This window comes from Homarus americanus, unplaced genomic scaffold, assembly GCF_018991925.1.
Source record: "Homarus americanus isolate GMGI-L3 unplaced genomic scaffold, GMGI_Hamer_2.0 scaffold4896, whole genome shotgun sequence".
In the NCBI taxonomy this organism is placed as follows: Eukaryota; Metazoa; Arthropoda; class Malacostraca; order Decapoda; family Nephropidae; genus Homarus; species Homarus americanus.
The window spans coordinates 1499153-1519317 of record NW_024749657.1 but is presented as its reverse complement, the minus strand read 5'-3'; the positions used below and the strand labels follow the sequence as shown (position 1 = coordinate 1519317).

Genomic DNA, 20165 nt, shown 5'->3' with positions numbered 1-20165 from the left:
GGTATAGTTCCTGGTCGACTATTACTGGACTTGTTTTAATCTGCCATTGGTATTATCTTACCTGGTTCTTATTTCTGTCCTGATTTTCCATTTTTTCAAAAATCATTTATGTTTTTTATCGCCTACCGTGTAGAGTGCCAAGCAACTGAGTTGGATTTTCCTGGGTATGGCTGTTTTGAGTAATATCATCAGCAAACATTAAGCATATCTTACCAAGGGGTGAAAATAGAGGTGGGCGGGCTCACTAACCCAAAAAAAAAAAAAATATATATATATATATATATGAGTATATATATATATATATATATATATATATATATATATATTAATAATACTAATAATAATAATAATGTGATTACCCTCTCAGTTATATCAGCCAGGAAGAAGTAATTGAACCACCACCTGCCTCAATATACACATTTCTACATAAAACATTACTAGAGGAATAAAGATGAGAGTGACCAACCAGCTCCACTAAGAACCTGGCAGGCCTCTCCATACAGTGTACCTTTAGACTAACACAACTAACACTTAACTAACACCAAAAAAAAAAAAAAAAAAAAAAAAAAATAGGACTACTCCTCCCAGTTACACACAAGGACCTAAGGGCTCATACTAACCCAACAATAACAAAAAATAATAATAATAAGCAGCATTATATAAATAAACCAATATTAATACAAAGGTCTGATGACCCAAGGGAGAACAAAGACAAAAACACCTCAATAAGAAAAGATGAAGGACTTGTGAGCCCGCAGATTCTTTTCTACTCCTACTGTATTTCAGTTTCAATTAATTTTTCTTCAATTCCTAGCCAATTCTTTCACCTCTTTAACTAATGACTTCGTATCGTATCGTAATCCAGTTGCCTTGAAGATGTCTTGAATAAAGACGAAAGCCAAGGTACCTCGTTGTTTCCACTTTCTCCCGTGTGTGATTTATCAAGATTTATCTTATCCACGTTTTCTTTCATTGTGATTTTCACGAAATATATATATATATATATATATATATATATATATATATATATATATATATATATATATATATATATATATATATATATATATATATATATATATATATAGAGAGTCGGGTTATATAGCGATTTAAAAAAAATTATATCACGACTACCAAAATTATCGACATTTTCAAATATATAGGGGCAAATCTTTTTATTTCTCGAGGGAAATCGGGCAGAAAATATTTCAAATTTGCCGCCATGGCAAACAAGTGCGTTATTTGCTCACCAGAGGCGCCACCACGGCTGCTCACTCAGAGTTGCCAACTTAGCGACTTTGTAGCTAGATCTAGAGATTTTTGTTTTTTTCTAGCGACATTTTAGAGCGAGATATCCACAGAAATCTAGCGACTTTCTGGATACTTTTGGACTGTCCATGAAAACTCGGTTTTCCTAATTTCGAGCCATAATATATAGCAACGGGGTTACAGGGACAATACATTTGAACGGGTTGAACTCATAAAACAACTTGGTCAACGCTTACCTGACAACATTCGTGTGCTGCAGTCTATTTCTTTTCTGAGTGCCGATGAATGCTTGAAGCCTATTAAATCAGATATACTTGGTTTGGCACACTTATTTACAGAAGATTCCAGCACCCTTACCAAGATTGATTTCCAGTGGAAAAACTGCATCACACAATCTGGACAGAAACATCTAACACCCTAAAATTGTGGTCAGAAGTGGCAAATTACAGAGATGCGACAGGTGAAAACCCTTACCATGATCTGGCTGAAATTGCACTCGCTGCCTTATCTCTTCCGCATTCAAACGCAGATGTAGAGCGCACATTTAGTAATATGAACTTTGTGAAATCAAAATTGCGCAACAAAATGAAACTATCGACATTAAAGGCAATTCTTACAATAAAGTATGGGTTAAAAAGACAGAACACCTGTTGTGCAAGTTATGAACTTCCTAGTGATATTTTAAGAAAGATAGGGACTGTGGAGGCATACAGTTACAAGAGAACCTGAACCAAGCACTTCACATGCTTCCAGCTCTACAGTTGTTCACACTGCCGACGACTAAGAGGACTGGGATGCAATTACTATTGAATAATAGGTAAGTGTGCACATTAAACTTTAAAAAAAATAATATTTTTATTTTTACATAATGCATTTTATTTATACTCCGTCCATTATAGTCGGCATTATGAAAATATAATTTGCATCAAATTACTGAAGGGGGGGAATAATAGCTAGCGACTTTCCATGGAAGATTTAGCGACATTTAGCTACTTTTAGGTACCAGCCTAGCGAGTTGGCAACCCTGTGCTCACCGGCCTCGACGTTACAGTCTAGTGACCAGTCAGTCTTTCTGATTCAGCTCTACATGGCGCTGCGCACTGGCTCGCCAGTCAAGGTCACCACGTGCTCTACTACTGTTTACCAAGATGCCAAAGTGTACTTGTACCATTCCTAGTTCAAGTGAGAAAAAGAAGAGGAAAACCTTCAACATTGGTGATAAGGTGAAGATTCTGAACGAGTTTGAACAGGGAGCAAGTGCCTCTGTTGTCGCACGCCGCTACGGAGTTAATGAAAGCACCATTCGTGGCATTAGACAGAAGGCAGACAAGATTCATGCAGCATTTGCTGAACCAACAGTTTCCAAGACCACCCAACACTTAAGGCCACCACTTTACCAAGAAATGGAAGACACACTCAAGATATGGATTGAAAACATGCAACGCCGTAAAGTTGCTATATCGGGTCCAATGATAAAGAATGAGGCAATGGAAATACAGACACGTCTGCTTCAGCGAGATGGAAAGCCAGTAAGTGAATGTAAATTCACAGCTAGCCAAGGCTGGCTTCACAGCTTCATCAAGAGAGCTGAATTACGCTGTGTGTGTGTGTCAGGGGAAGCTGCATCGGCCGACACATCTGCAAGGGAAAAAGTGAAGATATATTCGAAAAAAGCGGTTGAGGAACGTAGCTATACTCCAGTACAAATCGGGAATTGTGATGCGACAGAAATAAACTGGAAAAAGATGCCAAAGAAGGCATACTTAAAAAAAGCAAATGCCAAAGCTCCAGGATTTAAGGCCAGTGAGGACAGAGTAACAGTGCTTTTCTGTGCTAATGTGAAGGAACTGCTCGATAGCATGGACGACCCAATAACGACTGAAGAAGCTTTAGAGTTAGCTGAGATGACTAAGGAGCACGAGGAAGAGGAGGAAGCCGAAGATGTGCCCCCACACGTAAAGAAAGAGTGGAAAATCACGCAACTTAAGGAATACATGACCTTCATATATGCTGCCATCAAGTGCATTAGAGACAACGATCCTGATTTGGGCAGGGCTACGGAGAATGTAGACAGCTTGTACAGGCTCTCTTCTACCTACAGTCGTCTGCTGGATAGGAAGATAGCCAACCAGAAGCAGAGGTCCACCACTTCCTACTTCCGGTGCAGCAGTTAAAAGTGAAGTCGAAAGTAAAATTGAAATGCCAGACGTACGACTCATTGGTTGGGGTTGTTCCGCAGGCAGCCTCAGTTGGTCAGTTCTGCTTACATGATGGACCTGCATTCCTATGACACGTACGTGCTTATACTTTTGGTATTGCTTAAATTATATTATTTTAATACAGTTTAGCGAGTGTTACCCTAAGGTCAGGATGCTGTGGAGGATATTATATTAATACAGTTTAGTGAGATGTTATCATTGGTAAACAACCCCTAGGGACTCGTGTCCTAAAGTAAAAATTTACCGACACACACACACATATATATATATATATATATATATATATATATATATATATATATATATATATATATATATATATATATATATATGTTGTTGAGATTACTGGCCTCTTCGCCGTTAGGCTATTTCAGCCTATATATATATATATATATATATATATATATATATATATATATATATATATATATATATATATATATATATATGTGTGTGTGTGTGTTTGTAAACATTCACAGCCCGAAGAGTGGAGCGCCTGAACTTGCTAGCTTATACTACAGACGGGCAAGGGGGACCTAGTTGAGGTGTATAAGCATCTCAGGGGCACTACTCAGTTAGTGTCCTTACTTGGAGCTGGCGGACGCTCGCCCCTGAGGGGTCACAGCTCAAGATTGAAGAAGCCGTAAGTCCAGAAAACCGTGAGGGCAAACTTTTTCGGGTGAGGTTGTAAACTCTTGGAACAATCTACCAGAGAGTGTTGTGACGGCACCGAGTGTGAGCTCTTTCAAGAAGACTTGACCAACACGGAGCGGGTTCAGGTACATTCAGGAGCCGGTGCATGCCCAGTACTTGCCAACAGTGCGTGACAGAGACGTGACCGATCGCCGGGCGGCTAGCGAGCCGACCTTTTGGTGAAGAATATAAAGGAAAGAGATGTGACCGATCGCCCAAGCGGCTAACAAGCCGATCAGTGGCGAAGAGGATAAAAGTAAAAGTAAAAAATGGAGGAGTATGGGGTAGCCTGCAATGGGGGTCCGACTAATTACTAAATATTGCCCAAATATAGCCGGAATGAAGTCAAATAATGGTCCTAGATGAATACATCGGACTGCAATCACTTCTCGACTAGTATTTGGTGTCGAAAAGTCAAAAAAATTGGAAAACCTACTTTTAATCTGGGTTAATAGATAGCGTGCATGTACGGCGGGAAGGAATTACCCAAATGTAGCCAAATATAGCCGGAATGAAGTCAAATAATGGTCCTAGATGAATACATCGGACTGCCAATCACTTCTTGACTAGTATTTGGTGTCAGAAATAAAAAATTGGTAAACTTAATTTAATCTGAGTTAATAGATCAAGTGCATGTACCTAACCTAATCTAATCAAACCTAACCTAACCCAACTCAGATTAATAAGTTTACCAATTTACTATGACACCAAATAATAATCGAGAAGTGATTCACAACAATTACGCTTGTACGACCATCATTTGACTTCATTGACACCAGAAAGTGATTATCCAGTATTGATGGGACCATTAAACTTAATGGTTTGCTGCAGACAACATCAAAAATGAGTTATTTCATACCTGGAGACTGGAAAGTATACTGCTTGTCTTACAACGGTTGAACCATTAAAAATAAGGAGGCAGGGGTAAATTTATAATACAGAGTATCTTGTTGTTTTAGATGATTCTGACATTTATCTTTGGTGCAAATAACTTTTTTGTTAGTTAGGTTACCTGACCTAACCGAACCGGCCACATCCTAACCTTACCAACAATAAATAGTTATTTGCCCCAAATATAAATGTTGGAATCGTCTAAAACCGCAAGAAACCTAGCGTAAAAGTATATTTTTCATGTGAAAAGGGGTGATGGGTGGATAACGAAACGAAAGCGATGCTGCATGTTGCCATAACATCAAATCGGGACTTAGAAAAATTCGTGATTTTTACAACTAATAAATTAAGAAAATCTCATTCATCTTTGGAATGCGCCGCTAAATTCAAGTACAGTACTATATTCTTTCGTTTCTCAGTGAGAACTACTAAATGTTAAGGAAAAAATTGTAAAAAGATAATGGGTGGATAATGAAAAATAACCGTTAAAACATTACCTTAAAGAGGTTATAAAGGTTGAAGGGAATTAAATATAAAGTGATCAGTTAGGCAAAGAACATTTCAAAGGGGTTCTTCCAGATGCATGTAACTATTTTATGCTGTAAAGTTGATCCTATCAAAACAGTCATTTAAATTAGCTGAAGATGAAAGAAAAATGGGGACTTAAGAATAATCACTATATTGGATGTATTCATAGGGATAGGATACACCCCCGTTTCGTCACCAATATCAAATCCGTTTTGTCACCACTAACAGTCACTGGTATTAGTGACAAGTTGTAAGTTATTATTTTACACGGATAGAAGTTACACATGGACAGTATACAGACGACTCAAGAAGTATTGCTATTATTATACATAAATATTAATTATTTAATAAAGAAAACGGTTAAAACATTGGTAAATAAAAAAAAAACTGAAAAATTGACAATTATTGTGTTATTACTATACACGAATAATAATTGTTTAATAAAGAAAACAATTCAACATTGGTAAATAAACAAAATACAGAACAAATGAAGGTGATTTGGCTCCAGCGTATGAACCACCGAGCAGTGAGATGATTGCAGGCGTATTAACAACGTTTTTATTATTTATTTTGTCTTTAATAAATTATCTTAGTTTTTTTTTTCTCTTTTTATTTCTATCCCAAGCAACAGTTATTTTCGTCTATATATTGATGGGAACGAACGCAGTGACGATCTGGGCAGACCCCATTCATAGATCTTTGCCCTAGCGGGAAAAATATGAATTTGTTCGCAGTCATATTTCCCGCCTCTGTTGACGGTCGTGTAATATTTCAATGTGATTCTGATCTCTAAAATTTTTTTTTTTTTTAATAATGTAGTATTACTGATATGTAATTTGTCTTGGTGTGCCTTATTGTGTGTAAAAATAAGTATGTATTGAATGCATCCTCCAAAAGTGTGGGGTATAATCTGTGTTTGTGTTCACACTCAGGATGGGATGGAGGAAGGAAATTCACAATGCGCTTTCTGTATATATATTGTTGTACAGTGCAGTGCTTAGGAGTGACTAGGTGAGGAGAAGCCTGCTCAGAGGTCCTGTAGGGCGAGGAGGTTTTTGAGGGAGCTGGGTGATGAGGAGCTGTGAGAGATGTTGCTGGGCCGGTAGCCGAGTGTAGAATGGTCTCCCTGGCCAGGCATGGCCGTATTTATACAATTTACGAGGATCAGGATTTGGGGTGAGCGTAGCGAGAGGGCCAATCACAGCGGCTTAAGCGTAAGGTGTGAAACGCTCTGATCCTGAGCTGGAGGTTGAAGATCGAGACTAGGTCGGCGATCGTACCCCTACGTCCACTGCATAGACCTAGTCTCTCGGTGTAGCTGGCTGTACGCTGATTGGCTGGTAGGCGCGCGGCCGGAGCTCAGTTGGGAGTTGTAGGGGAGAGGATCCACTACAAAAGCATGAATTTGCTACCAGAGTTTAACAGTTAATTCATGTGTATAATACTTCTGATAAACTTCCTACATGCTTAGGTTTGAAATAATGAATGTACCGGTATGTATTTATATAATTTAGCTAAATATCTTTCTCGTCAGAAACTCATCCCAACAATCATGAATAAACTCATTTAGAAATACAATCATTACTTCAGGACAAAATCGTACAGGTTTGCAACAACCAATCGGCTGTAAATTTTGAGGAGGGCATCTATTCTCGGCTGGGAAAAAAATGCGCTTTAGTACATAAAATCTCACTCTTGAATACACCCACTACTTCCAGTGTTAAATGAAAATTGCGAAAATAATATGAGATATGTTCAATGTTTTACATATTTTCAGTGACTTGCTGAATGACACCCCCGATGTCCAACTCTCCGGCAACCCAACACATCAAACCCCACCCAGCAGCCCCACACGGTAAACAACAATCTAATTTATTTTCTAAAAAGAGCTTTCAACTACAATGTATTGGAACCAAGAATTGAGGTTTCATATTCATAACATTGTTATTTAATGTTATTTATTATGGTTTATGCAATGGGAGATCAGTAGCAGAGGGAGGTTATAATTCCCAATTTTCAATTAATTTAACTTTAGTAGTCTGAAAAAATATGAGGTGGCATTACAAAAATGTGAAAACATCTGCTGTATAAGCTTAACTTTGGAACTGAATATACTGTAGTACAAAAGGCAGTTAGGGTATGGGAATTGTGGACATATAGACATTACTATATAAGAATAAATGTGAAAGGCAAGATGAGCTTGGGTTGATTAGTTATTATATGGGGCTAAAGCCAGTCTGCCTTATGTGGAACACCCCGCCCCCCCCCCTCATTAATTTTGACCAACATTTGATGAAAAATCACATCCAAAACATAACATAAGAATGGAGGAAACTGCAGTAAGCACTATTCACCCAAACTGAGCAGTCCCATTTACACCCAACCCCTATTGTTCATATATCCATCCAACCTATGTTTGAAGTTATCCATCATATTCAAGTCAATAATGATGTTTGTTAACTTCTTCCATTCATCCACTACTCTATTTCCAAACCAATGTTTACCTATTTCGCGCCTTATTCTAAATTTGTCTAATTTAAAACCATTGTTACGAGTTCGCTCCTGGTTGGATAGTTTGAGTACCTTTGTTATGTCCCCTTTCTTTAGCCCTGACTTCCATTTATAAATCTTGATCATATCGTCCCTCACTCTACATCTCTCCAGGTATTGCAAATTAAGATGCTTTAATCCTGTCTCTGTACTTGAGGTTCCTAATGCCAAGGATTAGTCTTGTCAACCTCCTCTGAATTCTTTTTAGGGATTCTATATCCATTCTGTAATACGGTGACCAGAATTGAACTGCGTAATCCGAGTGAGGTCTCACAACCGCAAGATATAGTTTCACGATGACCTCGCTAGTCTTGTAACTAACACTCCTTTGTATGAACCCAAGTACTTTATTAGCCTTGTTTCAAGAAAATACACATTGTTTACTTGGCTTAAGATTCCTACTTATCATTACTCCTAAATACTTCTGGCAGTCGGATTTCTCTATAACATCGTTGTTCTTCTGTTTTCTCTGTATACATCTCCTACACTAAGTACTTTACATTTGACCACATTGAATTTCATCTGCCATTTTTCAGACCATTCAAAATTTTTTTTAGATCTTCCTGTTGTTTTGCGGAGTCCTCGTCAGATTTAATTACACGCCCTATTTTAGTGTCATCAGCAAATTTACTTATGTTGCTGTCTACGCCAATGTCTATGTCGTTTATGTATATAATAAATAATAATGGTCCAAGTACTGAGCCTTGGGGTACTCCACTAGTGACGCTACTCCAATCGGATTTAGCGCTGTTAATACTCATTCGCTGTTTCCTGTCCTGTAACCACGCCCTAATCCATTTTAGAATATCTCCTCCAATGCCATGAGCCTCCACTTTTCTCGTTAGCCTTTCGTGGGGGACTCTGTCGAAGGCTTTGCTAAAGTCGAGATATACCACATCATAATTGTGCCCCTCGTCCACTGATTCAAAAACAGATGAAAAGAATGTTAATAGATTAATTGACATGAATGCCCGCTTGTGAAGCCATGCTGGGAATCACTGATCAACTTGTGCTTCTCCGGGTGATTTTGAATAGAGTTTGAAATTATTGCTTCCAGTAATTTCCCTACAATTGGTGTTAAGTTGATTGGACGGTAGTTAGAGGATAGTGATCTATCTCCCTTCTTGAAAATTGGTTTTACATTCGCTATCCTACAGGATTCTGGTACTACACCCATTTTTAAGGACATGCTAAACAACTTTGCTAAGGGCATACTAAGCTCTTCCTTACATTCCTTTAATACTCTGGCAAATATCTCATTGGGACCTGGCGACTTATTAGGCTTTAACTTGTCTATTTGCTTACTAATGTCGTGTTTTAGCTGTGATAGGATATCAAACTATCTCACTTGTTAACACTTGCCTGAATGAGTGTAAGTTCGTCGCTGGTACCTTTGATGCAGCTGAGTGAGATAATAATAATAATAATTAACGGTTTATTGAAAAAATTCTGCAGCCTGAAGGCTGAAAATATACATAGGACATAAGTGACTTATTACATACATTGGTGGTTTAACAAAAGCCTTCATTAGAGAAAGGTAAAGGAACATACAGTGAACATACAGATTAATGTAGGTGTTGAACAGCAAACTCGTAGTGTAGTAACTCCCTCCCAGATGGTGTTAGGAGGAACTCACGTGGTGTAGTAGTTCCCTCAGATGGTGTTTTGAGGGACCTGGCGTGGTGTAGTAATTCCCTCGCTGATGGTGTTATGAGGGGCCTCACGTGGTGTAGTAATTCCCTCACAGGTGGTGTTATGAGGGACCTCACGTGGTGTAGTAATTACCTCACAGATGGTGTTATGAGGGGCCTCACGTGGTATAGTAACTCTCTCACAGATGGTGTTATGAGGTGTTAACGGGTAATCTCACGGCATGTCACCTTTGATGCAGTCGTAGATTGGTTGATATTTGAAATCGTCACAGCTGTCCTGGGTTGTACTTGTAATTATCTTAGCTTGTAAGTTAAACAAGACACACAGGTAATGTTCTCTTCACTCGTTGTTCCTTGGTTTAATGTAAACACACGTGCTGATTTTCTAGTTATATTGGGTATTGACAAACTAATGAGCATAGCTATTAGCTTGTAATTCAATTCACTTTCAATTGTTTATTCCTTGATAGAGGAAGCGGGATCCTAGTGCTGTCACTAGGTACCCCTGTACAATGACACCAGAAGCATCTGGCAAATGTGACAAGTATATACAGTATAAATATTATAAAGGGGCTTACTAAAGCCTAAGGAAGGAAGGAAGGATATTCCTTTAACACATAATCAATATTATTTACAAAATATCTGGCCAGTATGGGGAGGATCATCGTGTCTCCGTCAGGGGGTCGTGGAGTGGTGGTCCAGCAGGCGTCACGGAAGCGTTGTGTGTGGGGACATCTTAGGAGGTAGTGGATAAGGGTGCTGCTGTCGGGTCTTCTGCATAATGCACAAGAGCGTTGCTCAGGGGATGCGGGGATACCAATCTCCCAAGCAAAGTCATACCCAATGATGATACGGGCAGCAATCACGTCCCCTTTCCGCGACCCTTTCCCGTAGACGTACGAGAGGTCAGGAAGTTTACGGAGGACATCGTACCAGGTGGGCGGGGAGTCCAGGGGGATGGCTGCTTCCCGAGCTTCTCTCTGTTTGCGGCGAATTTGGGTCCTAATCTGTAAAAGTGTTCGAGGAACAACGTAGTCAGGTGTGGCCTTGTTGCAGCCAGTCTTGGCAAGGCCATCTGCTGCCTCATTCCCCAAGATACCGACATGACTGGGTATCCATAGGAATGTCACAGGACGGCCTGCATCCTGAAGTGTGGATGTTAACCCTCGTATTCGGAGGATGAGGTCCTTATTTTCCCCTGATCCAAATGCGATCCCGTCGAGAGCAGACCTGGAATCGCAGCAGACAAGCAAGGGGCAGAAACCATCTGCTTCTTCCTCAGCGAGAAGGGCAGCAAGGAGGGCTATTAGTTCAGCCTGAGTGAGCGGTCCACCGAGGGCAATCACTTCAGGTTGAAAATCCAGCCAGGGAGAAGGAGACGAACCAACAGCAGGGGTGACAACAATATCAGGCAGGAGGTCGTGTTCCTGAAGGGCTCGGATGAGTGACCCTCGCCACTGTCTTCTAGATGGAGGTCGGCCTCGGACAGCAGGAGTCAAGTTGGCTTGGACATAGTTGCCCCGAGGATCCCGTAGAATGGAAACGGCAGTTTTTAGGTAAAACTCCTGGACACGATCCTGTAAGGGGGAAAGACCAAGTTCGGTATATAGAGAAGTAGAGCGTGTCCACTGAGGAGCCCCAAGGATGATACGAGCAGCTTTCCTCTGGATAACTTCGAGACGGTTGACAGCAGTCCGACTAATGTTGACGAGGGCAGGGGCGGCGTAGTCGACACAGGAACGGACAAAGGACTTGTACATGGTGAGAAGTACAGGGATGGTGGCACCAAGGGAACCCCTGCACATGGTAGAGAGGGGAGCGAGACGCCGAAAGCATATGTCTCGAAGATAGCGGACTTCAGGGATCTGACAACGTGTGCGAGTTACATACACACCCAGGTATTTTGTCTCATTAACCCAGTCCAAGGGCGTTCCTGATAAGAGAAGGGGTGGAGGTACAACACGACCGTGCCACATGGCTTTTGTTTTCGCAGTTGAAAGAAGGAAACCAAGTGAATCACACTCTCTGGAGACCAGATCAAGGGCTTCCTGCATGCTGAGGTAGTCAGGGGCTTGGAGGAGGACATCGTCGGCATATCCTGAGTGGACAACTTCTGTCGGCCACGGGAGAGATGCAATGGAGTGCATGAGAGTGTTAAACAAGGTGGGACTCAGGACTCCACCTTGAGGGGTGCCGAGGTTCATTTCTTGAACAGGAGACATAGAGCCTTCAACGCGAACCCGGGCCTGACGTCCAGTGAGGTAAGAGGCGATCCATTGTAGAAGTCTCCCTTTAACCCCTAACCGCGCAAGTTCAGCTAAAATGAGGGCAGGCTGAGCCGTATCAAAGGCTCCCTTGATATCAAGGAAGACGGAGATGCGGGCAGTCTGATTGCAATAAAAGGAAGCAATGGAGTGTGCTGTGCTGCGATGTTGAATGAAACCATTGAGGGAGTTGTGGAAGCCGCCTATGGTGTGAAGAAGGCGACGATGGAGTATCCTCTCCATCATCTTGCAAACACAGGAGGTAAGACTAATGGGTCGATATTTCCCAGGATCTCCCGGCTTAGGGATGGGGATAATAGTGGCATTTTTCCAGTTGGACGGGAGAACCCCATGTTCATAAGACATATTGTAGAGAGCAAGCAAGGGGCCGTTAGGAATATTAGTACAGGCGTTGAGGACGGAGTAGGTTATCTGATCATCCCCAGGAGAGGTGTCTTTTCTAGAGCGACGAGCACTGTCAAGCTCGAACTGTGTGATGGGATGATCAGTGGGGGCAGGGGAGGTAAGAGCAGCACGAACAACAGGCTCAGACGCATCGATGCGAGCCTGCACTGCCTCCTGCATTGGATCTGGAAGTGCCTCAGGGGAGGAAGCTCGTGCCCAGTCCTCCATTAAAGAGCAGGCAAGGGAGGCGGGGTCAGGGTGGGGAGGAGGCCTCCGTCGAGTACCCCGTATAGCATTAATCCGATTCCATACATAAGAGGGTGACGACTGGAACGATAGAGACCCCGTGAAGGATAGCCAGTCCGCCTCACGTATCCGACGGCGCTCCTGAGTTGCAAAGGAGCACCAATTTTTGAAGTCTTCCCAGTCCTCTGGAGACCGAGACCTCCGTATGGCAGAGTGGAGATCACGGGTTACCTGCCGGAGATGTCTCATGGCAGGGATACGATACCAGTAGTTGGTGGCACTTCTGGGGTGACGGGGAGGGCGTGGAGGGGTAGCGCGATTGACAGAGTCATACACGGCATCAACAAAATCAGCGCTGTAAGAGTCAAGGGACTGGGGGACAACATAGGAATCCGCCCAGGTAGAAAGGTATTGGGTAAAGGAAGGAACAGCATCTTGTGTGAGACGAAGGCGAGGGGATCGATAAGGAGTTGATGTCGGGGCAGAGAAGGAGAGCCTGAGATGGGTAGTAACGGCAAGATGGTCACTATACAGAGCAGGCTCGGTGCAGACGGTAGGATGAAAGGAGGTATGACCGTTCAATAGTAAGCCAACATCAAGGAAACTATGGGGGAGGCGAGTAGGATCGTCAGGACAAAGAAAGCGAACATCATCATCCCCATTAAGAAACTGTGAGAGATGTGATCCGTTAAGGGTACATGGCGTGGGATGATCCGGAGTAAGAGTGGGATGGCGGGCATTAAAGTCGCCAAGAACAATAGTGGGAATCCCATCATGGAGGTCGTGAAGAACCTGGGGGTCCAGAGAATCACTCTTGAAATGAACATTGACTACACGAAGGGTCCGGTCACCAAGAGTAAGGGAGACAGAAAGTAATTCAGACGGGGGTCCATGTGAGTCAGGTGAAGGGAGACGAACAGATGGAATGGTGTTACGCACAAGGGTGAGGAGGCCACGAGCCTGCCCACGGTACCGAGGCAGGGTGTAAACAGTATAGCCAGAGAGGCGGAGTGGAGTAACATCGTCTGTGATGGTTTCCTGAAGTAGAGCAACATCTACTTGATGGGAGAGCACAAACTGGGCGAGGTCTGTCCGGCGAGGTCTAAGTCCCTGGATGTTCCATTGTAAGAAGAGGAGGGAACGGCCTCCGGTGTGAGATGAGTCGGAGGGGCTAGACAGGGCTCCAGAGGAGGTACCAAATTCTGTTGAGAAAAATGGAGAGGGAGGAGTGGGAGAGCGAGGGATGGATCCTCCATCTCGGGAGATGGAAGGAGGCGGGTCATCAGGGCTTGCAAAGTGCGCCCCTGTTGGGTCAGGGTGTCCAGAATGAGTTGTTGTTGCCTCTGCAATGTCGCAATTGTTTTCACAAACAAGTCGAGTTGGGCAGAGAGAAGGTTGATTTGCTTGGAGTGGCGATCCAGACGGAGAGTGATTGTTTCCATAGAACCAACTTGGTGTACCTGTACAGGAGCTGGAGGTGGCGGCGAGGATTGCCGAGGGCCCGACTGGGCATGTGGTGGTGGTAGCGACGGAGAGGGACGGTGAGGGTTCAGTTGAGTAAGAGGTGGTGGTGCTGGTGAGAGACAGCGGGGGTCCGGGTGGGCAGGAGATGGTGGTGACTGTGTGGCAGGGCCGGCAACGACCTTGTTCCAAGAACGGTAGGGAGAGGGAGGGAGGGGAGAAAGGATGGGTGGTAGGGGTGATAGGGGGGATGGTAGAGGAGAGGAGATCAATGGGAAATCCTTGGTGGATGGAAGAGGCGGTGGTGGATAGGAGTGAGGTTTGGTTGACAGGGGCTTCGTCAGAGACGAGGGCGGTGGTACAAGGTAAGTTTTCCCCGGGCGAGTGCCAGGACGCTGTGGGCAATTGGCATTCCAGGCGTGGTGACTGCCATGGCAATTGACACACCGTGGAATAACTGGGATTTTGTTCTGAATTTTCGATTTGCATTCCACTGTTTCGTGAGGACCTGCACAGAAATCGGTCGAGAGGACAGTTGTGAATTGGTCCTACATTCACCTTCGGAGGGAGGGGGCCCACCCACCAGCCGATGAGTTCGTTGGATGGACGTTTGGAGACCGGGTTGATGCGGCGTTCCATGTCCAGTAGTTGTGGGAGAAGAGGGCGAAGATCGTCGATAGGGATCTCCCAGGGTACGTGGCGAACCATTACCTTGGTACGACGAGTTTCTGGGGTGATGATGGTGAACTTCAGCATCACCTCCCCCTGGGGAGCAGGAAAGCCCACCTGAGTGAGCAGGCGTACCGTCTCGTCCATTTGTGTGGTGACTATCACGGCTGTGGGACCTCGGCGGAGGCGAAGTGTTGAGTCCTGAAGTGGAGAGCAGTGACGGAAGAACCAGGTCGTCCGTGTGCTCAGAGGCAAGTCCCGAGGAAAGGCGAGACGACGAAGGCGCGACGGGGCAGGGAGACAAAGGGAATCCCCTATGTCCATCGTCGGCGGAGGGTCGGTCATTGAGCCACATGTAAGCTCACTTGGGGACCCCGATGACAGGAGGAGTCCACCCTCTACAGCCCCAGAAGGGGTGCAAGGGGGAGCCGTGGCCCCTGCTGGAGACCCTGACTTCTGAGGTTTCTGCTTCTTCTTTGACGTTTCTTCAAGAAGAAAGTCGTCAGCATCACTGTCACCTACTGCCGCCGTTTCCAACAAACGGGAGCGTTTAACGGCGGGCTTAGGGCACGTTGGCAACACTGCAGTCAGGTGGAGTGGTAATGACGTCACTGCTACGTCACGCTATCACATTGCGCATGCGCAAACTTGAAAGACTTTGCTCAGAGGGATCGGGTGGTAGGACCAGATGTTTTATCCCCAAAAAATGACAAAGTCTGAAAGTAAAAAAAAATATATGCCACTGTGCTGATAACTGGGTCTTACTATAGTTGTCTGCACAGGCTGGGATTGGTAGACTCACTGAATTCGTTCAGAAATACGAATTTTAAGGAGCAGTCTCTAACAGCCTTTGTTGACACTATGCACGCATGCGCATTCCCTGAGCTTGTAATTAGCTGATATATTTAGAGAGAGGTACAGCCTGGAGAGCTGGTCTCACGACACTACTATAGGGCATTGTATCAGGCTGTGAACTGTTGAGAACTGGGCTGAACTCTCTTGAGTTTGGTGGTTGGAGAGTAACCACACTTCAACACAGCCATTAACTAAACAGCCTACCCACACACTTGAGTCTGTAGTTTTATGGGCTATACACCCGAGAAGGTGTGAAAGAACAAATGTTTATGGGCTGTCCACCCAAGGAGATGTGAAAGAACAAATGCTTATATAGCTGTATGCTCAGTAGTCTGGGTGATAGAATGTATATAATGAATAATTGAAAATGTCATTAGCTCATATTTGTATAATATTAATGTGACAGGCTAATACATTCGTTACCAGTCACTACTATCTCGCTTAATCTATTTTCTTCACTATCTCTGTATATAGTCAGTGCCTCGGGAATCATGTTTAAATTTTCAGTATGAAACTGTTGAAAAACATTTATTCAGATTATTGCTCATTTCTCCGTCGTTATCAGTTAGCTCGCCGGTATCTGACTGTATTGGTCCAATCTTATCTCGTGTTTTAGTTTGATACATCTGAAAGAATCCCTTGGGGTTTGACTTTGCCTCCCTTGCTACCTTCAGTTCATTATTCCTCTTTGCTTTTCTTATCTCGGTTTTAACTCTACTGGCCAATACCTTATAATAATCTCGGAGGTAAACTTCACCGCGATTTATTCTTCTACCTATAGCTTTCCTTTGTCCAATAATATTCTTTAAATAATTATTTATCCATTTAGGGTCATTGTTGTCTGATATGAATTTTCTGTATGGTATGTTCTGCTTTTGTGCATTAAGTAACTCATTATTTAAATTGTTGTGGAACTCGTCAACCTCAGATCTCGTGATCAGGTCATTCTCAACCGTCCTATTTAGTGAGGATCTCATTGTCAGGTCTCCAGGTAAAGTGAGCTCGCCCTCTGTGGGTATCTTGTGTGAGGTCATGTAATCCTTCCCCAAACGTGATACCCCCTTCTCTTAGTTGCCTTTTCGACCTGCCTTTAAATTCAAATTGAAATGTCATTTCTTCATGATCATTGTTGGCAAGTTTGTTCCCTGCCTCGACATTACTAATGAGGTTTTCTCTGTTTGATAGAACTAAATCGAGTATATTATTACCCCGGGTGGGTTCAGTTATATGTTGACTTAGGAAACTGTCCTGAAATGTTTCAACAAAATCCTCTGATTCTGAGTTACCTGTAAGGTCGATCCAATCTATTTGACAAAAGTAAACGTCGCCCACTATATAGACTTTGCTGTCTGGAAGCCCTGCGCATTTCATCCCAAATAAGTCGCTCATTAACTCTTATCAAGATTAGGAGGTCTATATATTACTCCTGCGATTAATTTTTCTCTACCATCGATTAATTCTATCCAAATTGTTTCTGTATTCAGTTGTTTTTATTTCCTTATTTATTTCACACTTCAGATTATCCCTGACATAGATTGCTACTCCGCCTCCTTTCCTAATCTACCCTTTGGTATGGAATAATTTGTAACCTGTAATTTGGTATTTGACAGGTAACTCACTTGAGTAAGTTTATCCATGTTTCGGTTAATGCTATTATATCGATTTTTTCAGTACATACCAACGCCTTGATTTCACCCATTTTGTTTCTTATACTCCTACTGTTTGCGTAGTAGACATTTAAGTTAGTCGTGTTCTGAGTCCTCTCTTTGACCCGTTTAGGTTTTAACTCCCTGCCTAATTTAGTTTTGTCATCATTCCAAGCAACATTTCCCTGTAACCTTTCACTGTGTTTACCCACTCCCACTGCAGTCTCCTCCACCTCTGTGTCCATATGTTCCCCGAGCAATTTAAAGACTTCGACATCTTTTGAACTGCCCTCTCAAGAGAGCCAGCCAGGGTTGCCACCCTATCCCCAGACAGATGCACCCCATCCCTAGCATAAAGGTCCCTTCTGCCTTAAAATTTGTCCCAGTAGTCAATGAATGGGACTGATATTGACTTGCAATATCTGTCAAGATGGCTGTTGACACCAACTGCCCTTGACAACCATTCATTGCCAACTGTCTTGAACTTATCAAGAAGCTCCTCACTCCTACACCAGCAAATATCATTGCCTCCTGCACTTAGGCAGATAATGGGTTTGTTCCCATTACCTGACCAGATATTGTCCATCCTGTCAACTATATCCCCTGCCCCAGCTCCTGGTAAACACACCCTCATCCTATTTTTATTTCTACCACAAAAAGCTCTATCCAGGTACCGTACCTGGGAATCACCAACAATTAAGGTTTTTGTACCATCTTGTTCTTGACTATGCTAATGTCCAATTCATCTATCAAAGGACTAAAAGAGTTTTTACACTTAGCTGTTGTTGTTTCCTTGGTTTCTTTTCTCACTACCATTTTGGTCGTTCCTCTCCTCACAACCTTCCATTCGCCTGAGTTTTCGTCAGACACGGGCTTCCCTTGTCTCGTGTCTTCTTCCTTCATCCTCCTTCACCCTCAGAAGGGTACATCCCTGTTCACAAGTAACACTAGCCATTACCAACAATTTATCTCCGGGAGCTAAGTCTGCCGTGACCTTTCCTCTAGCGAGGCACTGAAAAGATAGTGAGGGAAATGGAGGTCCACTTCCAATGCAATAACAGATGGGCATTTGCTTGTGCTGCATGCATTTAACTCTTATATCGTCCACACAAGTCAGACCCTAGTCCAACTAAAGGGTGTTTCTAACTTAAGGAGGTCCAACTTAGGAGGGTCTTCATACATTACATCAAGTACAAGTCAGCTGAACAATGCATAACAAAATATTTATTTTTCTCAGGAGGCGTGATGAGTGGAATGACATGGTCGTGGATAGATCTACGGGGCAAATGTAGGAATGTGTGGTGGCTCGAGGGAAACTGCAGCCTGATGTCCACTTAGCACCTGTCCATAAAGATCCATGGGTCGCAGCAAGTGAAGTTGCTTGCCCAAGGAATTGGTTGAGTGATGCACATGTTGATCATGCCCAGCATTTATTAGGTAGCCGTTTCCCTTTGATCTCGTGATTTCAGTCCACTTGTTTTTTACAGCAAAAACTGTATGCACGTTCAGGCTCCTGTGAATAATTTTTTTCAGGTCTTGAATGTGCATAAGAAAGACTGGCTAACACTCCGTAAAATTGAGTGTAATAATAACACTCAGAGTTTGACAGTTTGAGTGGCAGTGGACTGCAAAATTCTGAGGAGTTTAATTGCCAGGTGGTTGCCTTGTTAAATTGTTAAAGTCCAAGAATTAGAGTAGAGTATGCAAACATCACACAGCAGAGAGGATATTCTGACTGTGGTTTGTTTGCAATTGCCTGTACCACAGCAGCTGACCATAGTCAGGTCATTGGGTAAGATGACCCAACCTTCTCACCTTTCCCTATGACCTGACTACGGACAGCTGCTGTGCTTAGAGATGGCATGGTCAATTTCTTTGGATTAAGAAGATTAGTAAGGGTCACTGCCTTATGACTGGAACATTATGGACCCCTGCTGTCCCCTAGGGACTTGATCTCACTCTCCTCTACTGTATATATATTTTGTATACAGTATTGAGGAGATTTATATATTTATGGATTCATTTTTATTATAGATATACTGTACAGTAATCTTTGTGTTATATTTTCTCTATTAAATCTCGAATGTACATCTTTGTATTTTTATTATATGAATAAATGTAGTGCAACCTTAACTTTTGGAAATGGTCTTTATTTATGGCCGAAAGTTCGGAAACAACCACAGTATTGTATTTTAAGATGTCATTTTCATCATTTTAACCAACTTTTGAATGTAAAACTCCACAGGACTATATTTTTAGTTATCTGTTGGTATTCCCAGGATTGGTGAAGGACTGGCGGTTAATGCGAACAAAAGTCAAACTTGGGTTGTAGAGAGAGATGGTTTAGTGTGTCATCTACAGGTGAATGGGAAATGCTAGAAGTAGTTGAAGATTTGGTGTGGCGACCCCACCACATGAGAGATTCTGTGGTCAACCTCATAACCCCTTCTTTAATAATGAGGGCAGCTCTGGGTTAGGAGCCCGCCTTCCCAGAAGAAGCTCAATGAATGAGCCTCTGACCTGGATCCTCTGCCTGTCGGGGGCTCAGGAAAGTCAGGCTGTGTGGAATGTAAGAGGAATAAATGATGAGAGGAAGTGATGGAAGCGCACAAAAGAAGACCGTTAAGTGTGTTCGGTCTGTGAAAAGCTGAAAGGAAGAGTGGATGGAGTGAGTGCCAGTGCAACCAGGTGGAAGGAGGGAAAGTGTGGGTGTGCTTATTTATGATGTATGGGCCAAGTGTATGTTTGATTTTACACCTGTCTGCATTTTAGGAAGAGTTGAATGTTTTAAAACTGAGATTTGATTCTAGTTCGTTT

At 42.9% G+C, this 20165-nt stretch overlaps 1 protein-coding gene across 1 annotated transcript; it reads left to right on the top strand.

Moving 5' to 3' along the window:
* Window positions 1-2319: 2319 nt before the first annotated feature.
* LOC121853569 (tigger transposable element-derived protein 1-like) lies at window positions 2320-19248 on the top strand. The gene is made up of 3 exons (XM_042347792.1): window positions 2320-3562; window positions 7378-7455; window positions 18586-19248. Exon 1 carries the CDS (start codon window positions 2418-2420, stop codon window positions 3441-3443), a length of 1026 nt encoding a protein of 341 aa, XP_042203726.1. The 5' UTR covers window positions 2320-2417; the 3' UTR covers window positions 3444-3562; window positions 7378-7455; window positions 18586-19248.
* Window positions 19249-20165: the final 917 nt, after the last annotated feature.

Excerpts from the sequence above, each read along its gene's own strand:
- LOC121853569 (XM_042347792.1), top strand. The coding sequence starts at position 2,418 with ATGCCAAAGTGTACTTGTACCATTCCTAGTTCAAGTGAGAAAAAGAAG.